The following is a 16,820-nucleotide window of genomic DNA, read 5'->3' on the forward strand; positions in this document are numbered from 1 at the left end:
CCGCTCCGGGCCTGGCCGCACCCAACCCGGCTGACAAAACTATGTCACAGAGGACATTAAAGCAGTGTTAACAATCTATATATCTAAATATATAAAAGCCTAAGCAACTATTGCAATTGGTTGCTATGCTACCCACTGACCACCAGGGGGCAGACGTTCAATGCAGGAGCTGCCCCCTGGTGGTCAGTGCGCTCCCACAGCCAACCTCCCGGCCGTCCCTCCTCTCAGCCGGCTGGTTCTGATCTGCCCCAATTGAGACTGGGCGAGAGACCGGAATAGGCCAGGTCTCCGTCTGGCTGAGGGACCCACCCGTGCACGAGCTGGGTGCTCCCAGCCTCTCAGGTAAAATAAGCCTGAGACGTGAAACAGAACGTCCGTCTGCGAACGGAAATAAGAGGCGCTTTGCTGGGTAACGGTGAGCTCAGTGGCTCACAGGCGTTGGTGGGGCTTTGGCAGACCTGTCCGTCACTCGTCCCTAAAGACCCGCCCAGCCTGGCAGACGGCGCGCCGCCTGCGGACTGAAGGGTCCCGGGTTCCTGTCAGGGCACACACCTGGGCTCCTCCCCAGTGCGGGGGGTGCAGGAGCAGCTGGTCCATGACTCTCTCTCATCATTGATGTTCCTCTCTCTCTCCCTCTCCCTTCCTCTCTGCAATATGGGAAGAAAAAAAAAAAAAGTGGGGCCCACACTCAGCTCTGAGCCGGGCCATGCTCCCTCTGGCAGCTGAAAGAGCAGGCTATTAGAAGTGTGGTGTGTGTGTGTGTGTGTGTGTGTGAGGCCTGGGGGGGGCAAGGCCTGGGGGGTGCTGAGGCCTGAGGGGGGCGCTGAGGAATGAGACGGGGAGCATGGAGGCGGGGGGTGGGGGGCGCTGAGCGGAGAGCAGAGGGGCAGGAGCATGGCTATTTGGTCTTTATTTTTACTTTTTCTTTTCCTTGATCCTCACCAGAGGATATTTTCCCATTGATTCCTATTTTTTAATGTATTTTTGTTGATTTTTTAGAAAGGAAGAGGGAGAGATAGAAACATCAATGATGAGAGTCACTGAAATCCTGCCTCCTGCACGCCCCCTACTGGAGATCATGCCCACAACCTGGGCATGTGCCCTGCAAGGCCCGAATTAAACCATGGCCTCCTGATTCATAGGTCAATGCTCAAGCACTGAGCCACGCCTGCAGAGCTCCACTGATTATTAGAGAAAGTGGGGAGGGAGGGGGGAAGAGGGGAGAAACATTGATGAGAGAGACATCAACTGGTTGCCTCCTGCACACATCCCAACTGGGCTGGAAATGGAGCCTGCAACTGAGGTATCCTTTGACGGAGACCTTCAGTCCCCAGGCTGACGCTCTGTCCGCTGAGCCACACGGGCTTTGTTTTCAATCACAGTTCACATTCCATCTTATGTTGTGTCAGCACCGTTCGTTCCCGCCTGGACTTCAGACTCGCTCCCGTGGATATGAGACCATCCTGTGTTCCTCACTGGGTGGTGTGCAATCTGTGGGCCAGTTTGGGGGGCGGGGGCTGTGGCCTCACTCCTTCTCGGTCTCCCCTGCAGGTTCCCGGCTGGGTCTGCCTCCTCCTTACTACCCCCCTCCCTGTGGCTCCAAGTACCCCCACACCTGCCCCCGGGCTCCATGCTGAACCCCCAAACAGGCCCGGCCTCAGCCCTCTCCATCCCTCTAGGCCCAGCCCTGAGCCTGGTCCCTGCACACCTGCTCTCCTGGTTCCCATGACAGCAGGGGGTGTAGGTGGCCACTGGGCACCACCCTGCCCCCCGCCTTCCCAGGGAGGAAGGCTGGGTCCTGGCAGCTGGAAGTTGCAAAGAAAGAAAACAGCTTCTTTGCAGGGCCATTTGCCACGTGGACAGGCGCTGAGAGTCCCGGGTGGGGGCTGTCCCGGGCCTGCGGGAGAGATCAGGCCATCCCCCAGCTGGGCCAGAGCTGGGGACACCCCCACCCCACCCCCACTTCTGAGCTGGAAGCCAAACGCACCCGGAAGCCAGTGGGAGTGGCGGGTGGGGCTACCCTGAGGTCTGGGGGCAGACTAGGAATACCCAGCCCGGCCCCTCCCTCTCCTGGCCTCTGGCCGGACACCTGACCGCTCCCCTGCCCCCCTCCCAGCGCTCCCCCCGGCCTCCCCGCCGGGAGCGCCCCGCTCCCTGCAGGCCTCCACGTCACACTCCTTCCCCGTCCTTGGAATGGGGTGCAAACTCCTGGGTCACCTGGGTCACCGCCCCCCCGCCCTCCCTCCACCCCCCGCGCCCCCCACCCAGCAGTCTGGGTCCCCCCCTCCGCCCCCGCAGGTCTTCCTCGTGAGCCCGCAGGCCCCGCCCAGGGCCCGCTCCCCCCGCAGGCAGGCGGGGCTCACACCCAGGTCTCCCCAGGGCCGGGCCTGGCCCAGGGCGACGCCGGTGGCTGCTGCCCCAAGGCCCGGGGAGGCGGCCGGGAGGGGGCGCGGCGGCCGGGAGGGGGCGCGGTGGTCGGAGGGGGCGCGGTGGTCGGAGGGGGCGCGGCGGCCGGAGGGGGCACAGTGGTCGGAGGGGGCGCGGCGGCCGGGAGGGGGCGCGGTGGTCGGAGGGGGCGCGGCGGCCGGGAGGGGGCGCGGTGGTCGGAGGGGGCGCGGTGGCTGAGGAGGCGGCCGGGAGGGGGCGCGGTGGTCGGAGGGGGCGCGGTGGTCGGAGGGGGCGCGGCGGCCGGGAGGGGGCGCGGTGGTCGGAGGGGGCGCGGCGGCCGGGAGGGGGCGCGGTGGTCGGAAAAGGGCGCGGTGGTCGGAGGGGGCGCAGTGGTCGGAGGGGGCGCGGTGGTCGGAGGGGGCGCGGTGGTCGGAAAAGGGCGCGGTGGTCGGAGGGGGCGCGGTGGTCGGAGGGGGCGCGGTGGTCGGAAAAGGGCGCGGTGGTCGGAGGGGGCGCGGTGGTCGGAGGGGGCGCGGCGGCCGGGAGGGGGCGCGGTGGTCGGAGGGGGCGCGGTGGCTGAGGAGGCGGCCGGGAGGGGGCGCGGTGGTCGGAAAAGGGCGCGGTGGTCGGAGGGGGCGCAGTGGTCGGAGGGGGCGCGGTGGTCGGAGGGGGCGCGGTGGTCGGAAAAGGGCGCGGTGGTCGGAGGGGCGCGGTGGTCGGAGGGGGCGCGGTGGTCGGAAAAGGGCGCGGTGGTCGGAGGGGGCGCGGTGGTCGGAGGGGGCGCGGCGGCCGGGAGGGGGCGCAGTGGCGGGCACGGGGCGGCCGGAAGGCTCCGCGCCTCACCTGCCCGGTCTCCCGGGCGGCGCCTCTCCGCGTCCACACCCGTGGGAACCCCTCGGGCTCCCCGGCACCGGACACCCCGGTGTAGCGCCCGTCGCGGGGCAGAGCCGGAGGACGCACCGGGCGCGGGGAGCCCCCGGCACCCCGGGGCCCCCGCAGGCCCGGCCAGGGTGGGCGCGAAGATAGGCCGGTGGTCCCGGCGGCCCCGCAACGTCCCGCCGGGAGCCGGGGCGCGGGCGGGGGCGCAGGAGGAGGGTCCGGGGGCGCGGACCGCGCAACCCGCGGCCCAAAGGTGAGGGCAGGGCCGGCTCCTGGGCGCGGTTAGCGCTAATCCGCGGGCCCGGGGCCAGGAGCGGGCAGCTGGACGCCTGTGCCCTCCGCTCGGTCCGCGGGGCCGGCCGGGCGGGGCGGGGAGGGGGCGCGGGGGCGGGGGACGCGCTCACCTGGAGCCTGGCCCGGCCGGACCCGAACGCCTGGGGGCGGGGCCAGGCGGCGGGCGGGGCGGGGCCCGGAGTGGGGCCTAGTGGGCGGGGCGGGGCCTGGGGCGGGCGGGGCGGGGCCTGGGGCGGGCGGGGCGGGGCCTGGGGCGGGCGGGGCGGGGCAGGCGGGCGCCCGCAGACGTCAGGGACCCGCCGCGGGAGGCCGCCGCCGCTCGGCCGGGCTGCGCCGGGCTCCGCGCGCTTCGGGCCGCGCCGGGCAGGTCCTAGGTGGCGGCCCGGGCACGGCGCTCGCCGGCCGGACGGGAGGCCGGGGCCGAGCCGCAGGTAAGACGCGCCGCCTGCGCCCACGGCGGCCCGAGCCTCTGCCGCCCGCACCTGTGCGCCCGCCCGGGGGCCACGCGGGCAGGGCAGGGCCGGGGCGGGGGCCGGGAAGGGGCCGGGGCCGGGGCCTGGCCAGGGCAGGAGCAGGGGCAGGGCCGGGGCAGCGATCGGAGCCCCCCCCCGGGCTGGACAAAGGCGGGTGCGGGCCGCGGGCGCACCTGGCCGGGCCGGTCCCTGCGCCGCGGAGACGGCAGGTCTGCGCCAGGCTGGGCGGGGCCCCGGGCGCGTCTCCGCGGCCTGGGCAGGGGCGCGGGCCCGGCACCAGCTCGCCATGGCGCCGGGAGCGCTGATTCAGGAGCCGGAGCCCTCCTCCCCCTCCGGCCCGCGCTCCTGCCGCCGCCGCCGCCGGGCCTGGTCGCTGCGCCGCGGTCCCTCCCCGCGTCCTCTTCCTCCTCCTTATCCTCCTCGTCTCCCGATTCCCCTTCGCCGCCGTCTCTACCTCCCGGCCTCCTCTCCCAGCCCGTCCTAGCCTCCGTCCCGGCCTCCGATCCGCCTGCTCCTCCAGCCGCCCGCCCGGCCCCTCCCGGCCCCATCCCAGCCCCAGAACCTGCCCCTCCACCTCACCGCCCCACCTCCTGGCGGTGGCCCTCCTGGCTGGGGCCGGGGGTCACGTTTGGGGTGTTTATTATTTTTCCTCCTGGCAATGGGGGCAGGCTGTTGGGGAGCATCCATGGCCCGGGCCTGGACCTTTGGGGACAGGCTGGGCGTCGTGGCTGGGCCCGGGGTGGGGTGGGGTGGGGTGGGGGGCTCCCTTTGCCACACGCAGAGGCTGTGACCTCGTCCGGGTGGGTCTCCGTGTGCTGCCCATCCACAGCAGGTGTGGGACTCGGCGGGGGCGGGGCTGCGGGCTGGATGGGGCCCCCAGGGCCTGAGGGGTTTCTGAGGAGGCTGGGCTGTGGAGGCCTCAGGGAGTGAAGGGGCATGGGTGGTGCCTGCCTTGGTCTTGGGTCACCTCCCCCCCACCCCAGGGTGAAGGCTCTGACCTCGGAGCCGCCCTCGCCTGGGGCGTCCTCGGTCTGCCTGCTCAGGAGGCCTGAGGACATGGGGCTACTCCGTCCCTCAGCCTTCACAGCTGGTGGGCCTGGCCTCGGTCTGACCCACTGCCCATCAGGGAGGTAGCAGAGGCCTCGGGTGTGAGTCTGCAGGGACAGGGACGGGACAGGTGGGGCTGGGACCTCCACGGTGGGGCCTGCAGGGACAGGACAGGGACAGACAGGGCTGGGACCTCCACGGTGGGGCCTGCAGGGACAGGACAGGGACAGACAGGGCTGGGACCTCCACGGTGGGGCCTGCAGGGACAGGGATGGGGGACAGACGGGGCTGGGACGTCCACGGTGGGGCCTGCAGGGACAGGACAGGGACAGACGGGGCTGGGACCTCCACGGTGGGGCCTGCAGGGACAGGATAGGGACAGACGGGGCTGGGACCTCCACGGTGGGGCCTGCAGGGACAGGGATGGGGGACAGACGGGGCTGGGACGTCCACGGTGGGGCCTGCAGGGACAGGACAGGGACAGACAGGGCTGGGACCTCCATGGTGGGGCCTGCAGGGACAGGGATGGGACAGGCGGGGCTGGGACCTCCACACTGGGGCCTGCAGGGACGGGGACGGGGCTGGGACCTCCATGGTGTGGGCACCAGCAGCTCCCAGTCACTGACCCAGCGCCTAGCGAGTCCTCGCCTGCTCTGCACACGGTCAGGCCGTGGATGTGGGACCTGTGGGCCGGACCCTGCACTCGGGCTGGGCCTCCGGGCTCCCCCTTGGCTCCAGGACTAGCCGCCGGCTCTGGAGCTGGAGGCCCAGGCCCTCGCCCTGGCTGTTCCCTCTGCCTGGACCCCCCCTCCCACGCCATGTACACTCTTACACTCTCCCGCCTGCCCCTGAGCTGCTCAGGTGGTAGCAGGTGGCCCTCCCAGGAGCCTTCCCTGCACCCTCTTCACAGGCCCTCCTATCACTCACTGTTTCCCTTTAGAAGGAAGCCCCAGGCTGCATTTGATCTTGTACGCCCGCTTGTGCGCAGTGTACATGTATGTGTAGTGTGTGAGCGTGTGTGTGTAGTGTTTCAGTGTGTGTAGTGTGCTCAGTGAGGTGTGCATGTGTGTGCAGTGTGTGCACATATAGTGTGTGGTGAACCTGTATGTGTGGTGTGTGCACTACAGGTATGCATGTGTGTGCTGTGTGAGTGTGTGCAGAGGAGTGGCCAGGGCGCTGTGGGCGTGTGGGAGGTGCTCCAGGCCACGTGCACATGGGTGTGGCAGGGTGCCCACGCCCCGGAGCCTGTGCCCGTGTGGGTGCAGGGACTGCCCTGGCTGGGCTGCTCTGGGCCTGGTCTCGGTGACATCAGCTCTGGTCATTGCCCAGGCTGCCCCCACTGCCCCTCATGCCGCCATGCAGTGCCCTGCAGTCCCCACCACACTAACCCTCAGAGCCTCCTTCGCCGATGCCCCCAGACCGGGGCGCCCTTCCCTCCTGGGCGCCCTTCCCTCCTGGGCACTGCTCCTAGCCAGGGCCTGCGGGGGGTCCCAGTGGCCCCTGACCCCTGAGAGGCGTGGTCTCAGCGGAGGGAGCACTGGTGGGCGGTCCTCCTCCCGCTGCCCCCTGCCCCTGTGCCCAGGCTGGTCCCAGGATGTCCCGCTGGGGAGCGGAGCCTCTGGCTGAGAATGTGTGTCCTGGGGGTGGGGGGAGGGGGTGCCGTGGGCCTGCGTTGTGGGGACCCGGCGGTGGGGAGCGGCCCTGGGTCCGGTCACAGGACGTCTGTGGGTCCACACGCAGGCTGTGTGCCGATGCCCGTGGGAGAGGCTGTGCTGGGCCTGGAGCGTGAGGGGCCGGCGGTCCAGCGGCCCGGGGCGGGGGCCGGCGTCTCCGGGAGGTGCTGTGCGGGGTGCGGGGGAGCCGGGTGCTTGGGCCTTGGCGGGGCAGGGTCTGTGCTGCCTCGGGGGTCGGCTCGGGGGTCGGCTCGGGGGTCGGCTCGGGGGTCGGCTCGGGGGTCGGGCTCGGGGGTCGGGCTCCGGGGTCGGGCTCGGGGGTCGGCTCGGGGGTCGGCTCGGGGGTCGGCTCGGGGGTTGGGGGTCGGGCTCGGGGGTCGGCTCAGGGGTCGGCTCCGGGGTCGGCCTGGGGGTCGTCTCGGGGGTCGGGCTCGGGGGTTGGGCTCCGGGGTCGGGCTCGGGGGGTCGGGCTCAGGGGTCGTCTCGGGGGTCGGGCTCCGGGGTCGGGCTCGGGGGTCGGGCTCGGGGGTCGTCTCGGGGGTCGGGCTCCGGGGTCGGGCTCGGGGGTCGGGCTCGGGGGTCGTCTCAGGGGTCGGGCTCCGGGGCTCTGGGGTCGGGCTCCGGGGTCGGGCTCTGGGGTCGGCTGGGGCTGGCAGGGAGGGAGCCGCTCTGACAAGCTCTCCCCCCAGGGCCGGAAGGGCCTCTCGGCGCCACGATGAGCGTCACCTCCTGGTTCCTGGTGAGCAGCAGCGGCACCCGCCACCGGCTCCCGCGGGAGCTCATCTTCGTGGGGCGCGATGAGTGCGAGCTCATGCTGCAGGTGAGGGCGCCCGGCCGGGCGGGGCGGGGCGGGGCGGGGGCTGCACGCCTCCTGGCCTGGACGCTGGGGGCGGCTGCAGGCCGCGCTGACACAAGGCTCAGCCGCTGAGACTCAGGCCGGCCCCCCCGGACGGTGCTGGGGATGGTTTATCCTGCTTCCTTCTGGGCCTGCTGTGGCCGAATCTGGGGGAGTCGCACGGCCAGCTCCGACCCTCAGGCCTGTCCACGTGGCTGGCGTCCTGGAGGTGCCCTGGGGGAGGGCTGCCTGAGGCAGTGCCAGCCGGGCACCGGGAGTCTGGCCTGGGTGTGGGGTCCGGGCTCGGCTTCTGTGGGGAGCAGGATGGGGCAGGGGACGGGCTGGCCCTGGAGGGCGTACCCTCTGCTCTGAGCCTCCTGTGTGGTGCGGGGCCTGAGGGTGCGAGCTCCCCCAGGCTGGCGTCCTCCTGCCTTCTCCCATGGGCCCTCCCTGCCACTCTCCCAGGGGCTGAGCGGGGCTGGGGGTGGTGCTCGGGAGGAGTTCGGGGCCCCCTCCTGGTTTCTGGCTGGTCACGGGGCGCCCTGAGCAGGGTGGGCCGGGCCCTGGCCTGGGCCTGCCGGGGTGTCTGCCCCGGCTGCCCATCCTGTGGGGAAACTGAGGCTCGGAGGTCTGCAGGTGTGCAGTGCGTCTGGGGTGCCTCCGACCCGCCGTTCTCCGTCCTCCACCAGGGCCGCGCCAGCCTGGACGTCCTGCCTGCCGTCCGGGGGCAAACCCTGCCCTTCCCGCACCCTTAGCCATGCCTGGGGGTCCCCCTTCCACCCTCCGGCGGGCACCCCTCCCCCAGCACCCCTGCGCTGGGCCCAGCCTCTCCCGCACCTGCCCCAAGAAGGTGGCCTGGGGACGGGATGGGTGTGGACGTGGTGGGGGGGAGGGGCTCAGTCAGAGCGAGGGGCGGGCAGAGTGGAGGGGGTGGCAAGGCCAGGGCGCCGGGCGGCCTGCAGGCTTGTGTCCCTGTCTGGGCAGGAGGGGTCACGGCCTGGCCTCTGGGCAAAGGGGGACATGGCCCGGGACCACCTGACCTGAGCTGTGTGCACCGTGCAGGGTATGTATGTGCATACGCGTGAGCCCCCTGCGCACGCTCCGCAGGGCCGGCCTGGGGCCGGGCGGGCGCGGGGCGGTGCAGGGTGAGCTGGCAGCAGGCGGCCGGCCTGGGCTTGGGCTGCTGCCTGTGAGCGAGGCCTGGGCGGGGCATCCCCCGGAGGCGCAGGCGTGAGGTTTGGAAGCGCCTTTGCTCCCTTTTAAAGTGAGAGTGGACGCCCCTTCTCCCAACGCACTTTGGGTTTGGAGTCTGTGCTGTCGCCGCTCCCATTGCTTGGCGTCACACCTGGGCCGGCGCTGGGGTGGGGTTGGGGGGTCCTCCCTGCTCTGAGGAGCCCTGGTGCGGCCCCAGGTCAGAGGGGCTGGGCGGGAGCGGTGCCTGGTGACAAGCCCTGGCCGGAGTGCGCACAGCAGCCCTGCCTCTGGGTGCAGATTGGGGGTGGGCTGTGCCACGTGCAGGGAGCCCGAAGGAGGGAGAGGGGTGGTGGGTACAGGGCCGGTGGCGGTCCCAGGAGGAGAACCTGGGCCAGCGGGGGGCATGGGGCCTCCAGAGCCCGCAGAGGCGGGGGGCATGGGGCCTCCAGGGCCCGCAGAGGCGGGGGGCATGGGGCCTCCAGGGCCCGCAGAGGCGGGGGGCAGGGGGCTGGGCCTGTTGGCCCGAGGCGTGGAGAGGCCTCAGGCCTGTGACTCTGGGCAGGGCTGGCCTTCCCGCCCTGGAGGGGTCAGCAGAAGAGGGACCGGCAGGGCCAGTGGGGGCTGGGAGGACAGGATGGAGTGGCCGCAGAGCGGAGGCAGGTGGACAGGTGAGGGTGCTGAGGAGGACAGTGGGTGCTGGTGCAGGTGTGAGGGGGGTGCGGCTGGAGTGGCTCGGAGGCGGGGGGTGGCCAGGATTGGGGGCCTCCCGCTCGGGGAGGAAGGAGAGTGTTCAGGCTGCAGTGTCAGTCCTCAGAGGTGGCATCTGGCAAAAGGGACAGGTGCTCTCGCTGCCGCCCCCTGGTGGCCGTGGGTGGCAGGGCCGGGGCCAGCCCCTCCGCTGAGTCCTGGCCCAGACCAGGCCCCTCGGAGCCTTTCCCGGCAAAGCCCCGAGAGGGTGGTGCCGGCCACAAGCAGCAGGCTCAGGGCTCGCTTTCCGGGACGGCGGGTCCCTCTGCCCGGGTCCTGGGCTGTGCTGGGGCGCGGGGAGCACAGAGGGCGGGGAGCCATCCTCCCCCTGCCAGGCCGGGGCTGCCCAGGGGCAGTGACTGGCCTGTGGGGTCCCAGGATGCTCCTCCAGTGCCCCTTGGCGGGGGCGGGCCCCGCGTGGGCAGCGCAGTGGCCCTGGGCGCCAGGCCGGGGAGGCCCTGGCCAAGGCCACGGGCAGGGCCACGGGGCCGGCTCTGGGGGAGGGAGCTCCCGCAGACCTGTGTGGGGGCAGAGCGAGGAGGCGGTGCGGGTGCAGGCAGAGGGAGGCCGGGGGGAGGGCAGCGGGTCTCAAGGTCAGAGCCTCCTGGCCAGGGACCCGCAGGCTGCTCCAGGGGTGCCACCCGGTCATCTCGGGGTGGGGGGGGGCCTACCTGGGGAGGGGGCCTGGGACAGGGCACCCTGCTCCTCCCGGGCTCAGGGGGCAGGACGGGGGCGGGGGCACCGCTGCAGGAGGCTGTGTGGGCCCTGCCCCCCACCTCTCTCCCTCCTCATGGCCCCCCCAAGCCTCCAGTCCCCCCACTGTGGTGTCATCATTGTGGGTCACACCGCTATCTCGGGGCCTCAGAATCCAAACAGGTTGCAGCGACCTTGGCTGGGGACGGGGTGGGGCAGGGCGGGGCCAGAACCTACGTCCACCCCATGTCCACCCCCACCCCCCTTCCCTGGGCTGGGTCTCTGGGGAGGAAGGCGTCCTCTCCCCAGGGCTCCCCAGACATTTCTGGGCCCCGAGGACTGGGCTTGGGGGGGGTGGAAACCTGGGCTCTGAGGCAGTGGCCCGCAGCCAGGCCAGGGAGGTCCGGGCACACCCCTGTGAGCTGGGCCTGCAGGTGGGGGGACGCAGGGACGCAGGTCCTAGCCACCTTCCCAGGGGGGGTCCTGTCCCCGGCGGCAGGGAGCTGCTGTGGAGGGGGGCCTGGGAGTCCTGGGGCCCTGCCTGGCAGCCCCCAGGGTCACATGCTGCCATCGGGGTGGGCAGCCCCCGGGGCTGGCCGGTGGTGCGGGGTCTCCCAGGGCGGGGCCTGGACCTGTGGCCCCTCAGGCGCCAGGGCCTCCTGCCGGGTGGCCGGGTCCTGGGCCGGGTGGGCAGCGGGTGCTGGGACCCCGGGCTCAGCCATGCCAGGCCTGAGGGGGTGGCCGGCGGCCCGGCCCGGCCCCTGTGGGTCCCCAGGCCCTGGAGTGGAGGGGGAGGGCGGGCTGGCCCTCCAGCGGGCAGTGAGGGGCTGGCTGTGTCCTCGGGAGGGGGTGGGGGAAGCATTGGCAGTGCCAGGCGGAAGTGCCGTGTGCGCCAGGCGGGTGTGCCCAGGTACGTGCGAGTCTGGTGCGTGAACGCAGAGCCTGCAAGGTTCAGGAGGGGTCACCCAGGTCCGGGTGCACGTGGGGCGGGCTAGTGGGCGGGAGTGGGGGAGGCTTCTCCCCTCCCTCCGGTTCTGCCGGACCTGCCCGTCCTCCCTGGCTGCCCTCGGAGGGAACATCACATCCCAGCCAGCAGAGGGTTCCCAGCCTCCCACGGGGGGAGGGGGTCACTAAAGTGGGGCCTGGGTGGCCCCGGTGCCGGGGAGGAGCCAGCTGGCATCTGGCAAACCTCCGGCCTGATCTGGTGCCGGGGCTGGCGGGCCGGGCACACACCCTGCAGGGTGAGGTGTGAGGTGTGGGTGGGACGGTGGGCTCTGAGGCTGTGAGGCTGGCGGTGGGGCCGTGGTGGGGACAGTGGGGCCCCGCATGTGCTGTTGCCTCCTGGGATTGCCCAGCGGGAAGGTCCCTGACATGGCCGGTGCCCGGTGCCCCAGTCCCGCAGCGTGGACAAGCAGCACGCCGTCATCAACTACGACCAGGACCGCGATGAGCACTGGGTGAAGGACCTGGGCAGCCTCAATGGGGTGAGTGCGGGCACCACCCCTCCACGGCCCTTCCCTCTGCGCTGGCCACGCCCCTCCATGCCCCCTCCCTCTGCGCTGGCCACGCCCCTCCACGCCCCTCCCTCTGCGCTGGCCACGCCCTTCTCCATGACCACACCCTCCATGGTCCCACCTCCCTCTGCACAGCCCCATTCCCTCCATGGCCTCTCTGCACTGTCCCCGCCCCTCTTCATGGCCCCGCCCTTTGCACTGACCCCGCCCCTCCATGGCCCCGTCCTCTGCACTGGCCCCGCCCCTCCATAGCCCCGCTCCTCCATGACCCCTCCCTCTGCTGGGCTCACCCCAGCTCTGTCCCTCTCTGGGGCCCCCCTCTGGACCACACCTCCGCTGAGTGTCCCCGGCCCCACAGCACCCCTGCTCAGTGGGCAGCCACCCTCTCAGCAGGCTCCCGTGGGGAGCGGAGCCAGACAGCCTGGCCCGGCCTGACCAGCCTCGCCATGGACCACCTGGCGTGTGCCTCGCTGCTCCCGAGGGCACCGTGGCCGGGGCCGGGCAGCACAGGTCTGAGTGGACGAGCGGAAGTCCGCCTCACAGAGACGGCCGGGTGTTCAGCTGGAGGGGCTGCACCCCGTCCGGCACCGCCAAGGCCGGGCTCTGCCACCCCTCAATTCAGCGGCGTCTGTCCCTGCCGGTGGGCTCCAGGCTGGATGACCCCTCAGCTGGCCTGGCCCCCCTCAGCTGGCCCGGCCCCCCTCAGCCGGCCCGGCCCCCCTCAGCCGGCCCCCCTCAGCCGGCCCAGCCCCCCTCAGCCGGCCCCCCTCAGCCGGCCCGGCCCCCCTCAGCCGGCCCGGCCCCCCTCAGCCGGCCCGGCCCCCCTCAGCCGGCCCGGCCCCCCTCAGCCGGCCCGGACCCCCTCAGCCGGCCCGGCCCCCCTCAGCCGGCCCGGCCCCCCTCAGCCGGCCCGGACCCCCTCAGCCGGCCCGGACCGCCTCAGCCGGCCCGGCCCCCCTCAGCTGGCCCGGCCCCCCTCAGGCGGCCCCCCTCAGCCGGCCCAGACCCCCTCAGCCGGCCCGGACCCCCTCAGCCGGCCCGGCCCCCCTCAGCCGGCCCGGACCCCCTCAGCCGGCCCGGACCCCCTCAGCCGGCCCGGACCGCCTCAGCCGGCCCGGCCCCCCTCAGCCGGCCCGGCCCCCCTCAGCCGGCCCGGACCCCCACAGCCGGTCCCCCTCAGCCGGCCTGGACCCCCTCAGCCGGCCCCCGTCAGCCGGCCCCTCAGCCAGCCCGGACCCCCTCAGCCGGCCCCCCTCAGCCGGCCCGGACCCCCTCAGCTGGCCCGGACCCCCTCAGCTGGCCCGGACCGCCTCAGCCGGCCCCCCTCAGCCGGCTCGGCCCCCCTCAGCTGGCCCGGACCCCCTCAGCCGGCCCGGCCCCCCTCAGCCGGCCTGTCTCCGCAGACGTTCGTGAACGAGGTGCGCATCCCGGACCAGAAGTACGTCACGCTGAAGCTCAATGACGTCATCCGCTTCGGCTACGATATCCTTTCCCCCGAGCTCCCTCCGGCTCCCGCCCCTGGGCCCCCTGCTCCCGGGCCCCCCTTGCCCTTATCCTGGGAGCAGGGGCCTTAGCAGGGCGAGGGCGGCGAGAAGGACCGCCCACGGGCCTGCCTCACCCAGGGCCCGAGGGACGAGCGAGCCCCCTCCCTGGGCCCTGAGCCCTGAGCCTGGGCTGGGCCTGGCGCTCCGGGCCCAGACTCGGCGGGTGGGGCCGTGCCTCCCCAGGCAGCGGGCCCGCACACACGCAGGACAGCGTGCTGTTCAGCCTGCATTCGGGGGCTCACCGGCCGGGGCCCTGCCACCCCGGGAACCTTGGGTGGTCCGGGATGGCTGGAGGGGGTGCCCTCGGGGGCTCCTGCCTGCCATGCCCCGTGAGTGGCGGTGAGTGGGGGCGCACGGTGTGCCCTGAGCCCGTGGGCATGTGACCTGGAGTGGCCTATGCCCTCCACCCCTCCGGTGGGGGAGCACAGGTGCAGGCTGTGCCCGCGGCGTGGACACGTGCCCGGTGCACACGGCGTGGGGGGCAGCGTGATGCCGGGCCTCCCTCCCTGAGCCGGCCTGCCCGGAGCGCCCCTTTATCTCCGGCTGAGCTGTCCCTCCCGTTGTCCTTAACGCCCCCACATGCCAACATGTACGTGCTGGAGCGTGTGCAGCACCGCGTGCCTGAGGAGGCGCTCAGGGTCAGTGCCAGCGCCCGCCGGCCCCGTGTGTCCCTGTGTCCCCACCCCGTCCTCCCTGGCCAGCACCCCGGCCGGCCCGGCCTGCTCTGCAGGGCCACCCAGTCCGGCAGGTGGGGAGGCAGGCATTCCCGGCCAGGCTGCAGCAGCCACCGCGGGGGCGTGGCTGTGGGTGTAGCGTGGCCCTGGCATGCACAGACACCTCGACCCCCACATGCACACACACGTACATGTGCAGACACCCACATGCAGACACCCACACGTGCACGAATGCAAAGACACACTAAAATGTGTACACTTTTAGGCATACTGTGCACACACATGTGTAGTCATGCTCTCACACATGCACCGGAGCAGACGTGTGCATATATGAGCATACATTCTCACAGGCACATGGGAACACACACACACACGTGTATACACACATAGACCCACATACATGCACACGTATACACATATGCGTGTGAACATATGTTCTCACAATTGCTTGGACAGGCCACTGTTCCCCCCGCGTGGCCCCTGAGTGGCTGACCCGTGCCCGGGCCCGCCCGCCCCTCTGGTGGGCTGGGTTGCAGTCTCCCCTCGAGCATTGCTGCCCACCCCCTCCTCCACCTGAGCAAGCGGCTCCCCGGAAGGCCTTGTGGTTCTGGGGTCCCCGGGCAGGGGCAGGGGCAGGCAGGGCTCAGGCTGCCCCGGGGGGGGGGGGGTGTCCTGAGGCGGAGGGCCTCACTGCCTCCTCCCGCAGCACGAGAAGTACACCAGCCAGCTGCAGGTGAGCACCAAGGGGCCGGCGCCCAAGAGGGCCGAGGCGCTGCCGGAGCAGGCGCCGTACTGCGAGTCCTCCAGCTCCCGGCCGGAGCGTGACCGGAGGCCCGGCACAGGTATGACAGCGGCGGCCTTGCCGGCCGGCAGGCACCGGCCTGCCCCCAGGCGGCTCCCACGGCTCCCGATTCACCTCACGGGGAGCAGTCCTCTCCCCCCCCACCCCTTCCTCCGCCTCAGCTCTGGGCTCCCACCCCCAGCAGCCATGGCACAGCCAGCTCACATATGAGCCCTGGTGCCCATGTACACGCCCTGCACACACACCCAACCATGCACGCCTGCCCCCTGCACACACACCCATCCACACACCCCTGCCCCCTGCACACACACCCACCCATACACACCTACCTCTTCACACACACCCATCCACACACCCCTGCCCCCTGCACACACACCCACCCATACACACCCACCTCTGCACACACACCCATCCACACACTCCTTTCCCCTGCACACACCCACCCATCCACACCTACCTCTGCACACATACCCATCCACACACCCTTGCCCCCTGCACACACACACACACCCATACACACCTACCTCTGCACACACACCCATTCATACACCCCTGCCCCCTGCACACACACCCATCCATATAGCCCTGCCCCCTGCACACACACCCATTCATACACCCCTACCCCCTGCACACACACCCACACACGCACACCTGCCCCCTGCACACACACATCCATACACCCCTGCCTCCTGCACACACACACACCTACACACCCCTGCCCCCTGCACACACACCCATCCACACACACTTGCCCCTGCTCACACACCCACACCCCTGCCCCTGCACAGTGAGCTGTCACCCTCATCCACGTGGCAGGCTCGGAGCTGTTGGCAGCTGGTCCTGGGCGGCTGCAGGCTGGAGCTGGAGGCGATGCCAGCCTGCCCGCCTGCCCCAGTCCCCCCGCTGTGGTCTGCCCTGTGGTTGGGCCCCAGTGACCTGGAGTCCACGCTCCCTCCGCAGAAACGGCCACCTACCGCACCCCCCTGTACGGGCAGCCCTCCTGGTGGGGGGAGGATGACGCGGGCGCCCCGTCGGAGGACCGGCCGCCCGAGGGGCCGTACCCAGGTGGGTCCCGGGCCGGACAGGCCATGGAGCCCGGACTCCATCTGCGGGATGGAGCTCCCATCCAGGGAGGTGGTGGGGAAGGGTGCCGCCCTCGGTCCCCCCTGAGGAGGTGTCCCCGAACCCCAGAGCGGCCCAAGGAGCTGGCTCCGCAGGACGGGGAGCTGGCCGGCACGCCGCCCGGCCTCCGGGCCCCCTCGGAGCCCCAGGGCTACGCCTTCCGCCGGGAGCCCAGCTACTTCGAGATCCCCACGAAGGAGCCGCCGCCCCGGCCGCCCGAGGCGCCGGCCCACGAGGCGCCCACCAGGGACGTGGCGCCGGGCGGCGTGCCCGTGGTGCAGAGCCACGCCTCCTTCACCATCGAGTTCGACGACGGCAGCCCGGGCAAGCTGAAGATCAAGGACCACGTCACCAAGTTCTCGCTGCGCCAGCGGCGGCCGCCCGGCAGGGCCGCGCCTGGCGAGGCGGTCTCCGCCGAGACCAAGGTGGCCGACTGGCTGGTGCAGAACGACCCCAGCCTGCTGCGCCAGGCGGGCCCCGGCGAGGACCGCCACAGCGCCAAGAGCGACCTGCCCGTCCACGCCCGCACCCTGAAGGGTGAGTGCCCCTGCCTGGCCGCGTGTCCCTCCCAGGGCAGGGCCCTCTCTGCTTGAAGTCCATTTTTATTTTTAAAATATATTTTATTGATTTTTTACAGAGAGGAAGGGAGAGGGATAGAGAGTTAGAAACATCGATGAGAGAGAAACATCAACCAGCTGCCTCTTGCACACCCCCTACTGGGGATGTACCCACAGCTAACATACATGCCCCTGACCGGAATCGAACCCGGGACCTTTCAGTCCGCTGACAGATGCTCTACCACTGAGCCAAACCGGTTTCGGCCCATTTTTATTTTTATTTTTTAAAATATATTTTATTGATTTTTCGCAGAGAGAAAGGGAGAGGGATAGAGAATTGGAAACATCAATGAAAGAGAAACATCCATCAGCTGCCTCCTGCAC

General features: G+C 71.3%; 2 protein-coding genes across 4 annotated transcripts in view; both read left to right on the forward strand.

The window, feature by feature from the left end:
- ZBTB42 (zinc finger and BTB domain containing 42) overlaps positions 1 to 5,626 on the forward strand; it is a 22,020-nt gene extending 16,394 nt beyond the window's left edge. The window contains exon 3 of the mRNA XM_036430316.2: positions 5,616 to 5,626. The gene's annotated coding sequence lies outside the window, so the exon portion shown is untranslated. The remainder of the gene's footprint in view (positions 1 to 5,615) is intronic.
- CEP170B (centrosomal protein 170B) overlaps positions 3,832 to 16,820 on the forward strand; it is a 25,636-nt gene continuing 12,647 nt past the window's right edge. The window contains exons 1-8 of one of the 3 annotated variants that reach the window (XR_006741049.1): positions 3,832 to 3,992; positions 7,445 to 7,574; positions 11,618 to 11,707; positions 13,141 to 13,219; positions 13,861 to 13,919; positions 14,662 to 14,797; positions 15,718 to 15,822; positions 15,949 to 16,416. Coding sequence is in view for 2 of the 3 variants with exons in the window: in XM_045578848.1 (XP_045434804.1) it covers positions 7,470 to 7,574; positions 11,618 to 11,707; positions 13,141 to 13,219; positions 13,861 to 13,919; positions 14,662 to 14,797; positions 15,718 to 15,822; positions 15,949 to 16,416 (1,042 nt within the window). In the remaining variant the exon portion in view is untranslated. Of the gene's footprint in view, positions 3,993 to 7,443; positions 7,575 to 11,617; positions 11,708 to 13,140; positions 13,220 to 13,860; positions 13,920 to 14,661; positions 14,798 to 15,717; positions 15,823 to 15,948; positions 16,417 to 16,820 lie in introns of all 3 variants that reach the window. The other 2 variants (XM_045578848.1, XM_036430308.2) reach the window with 2 other exon arrangements.

This window comes from Pipistrellus kuhlii, unplaced genomic scaffold (assembly GCF_014108245.1).
Source record: "Pipistrellus kuhlii isolate mPipKuh1 unplaced genomic scaffold, mPipKuh1.p scaffold_m20_p_107, whole genome shotgun sequence".
Classification (NCBI taxonomy): Eukaryota; Metazoa; Chordata; class Mammalia; order Chiroptera; family Vespertilionidae; genus Pipistrellus; species Pipistrellus kuhlii.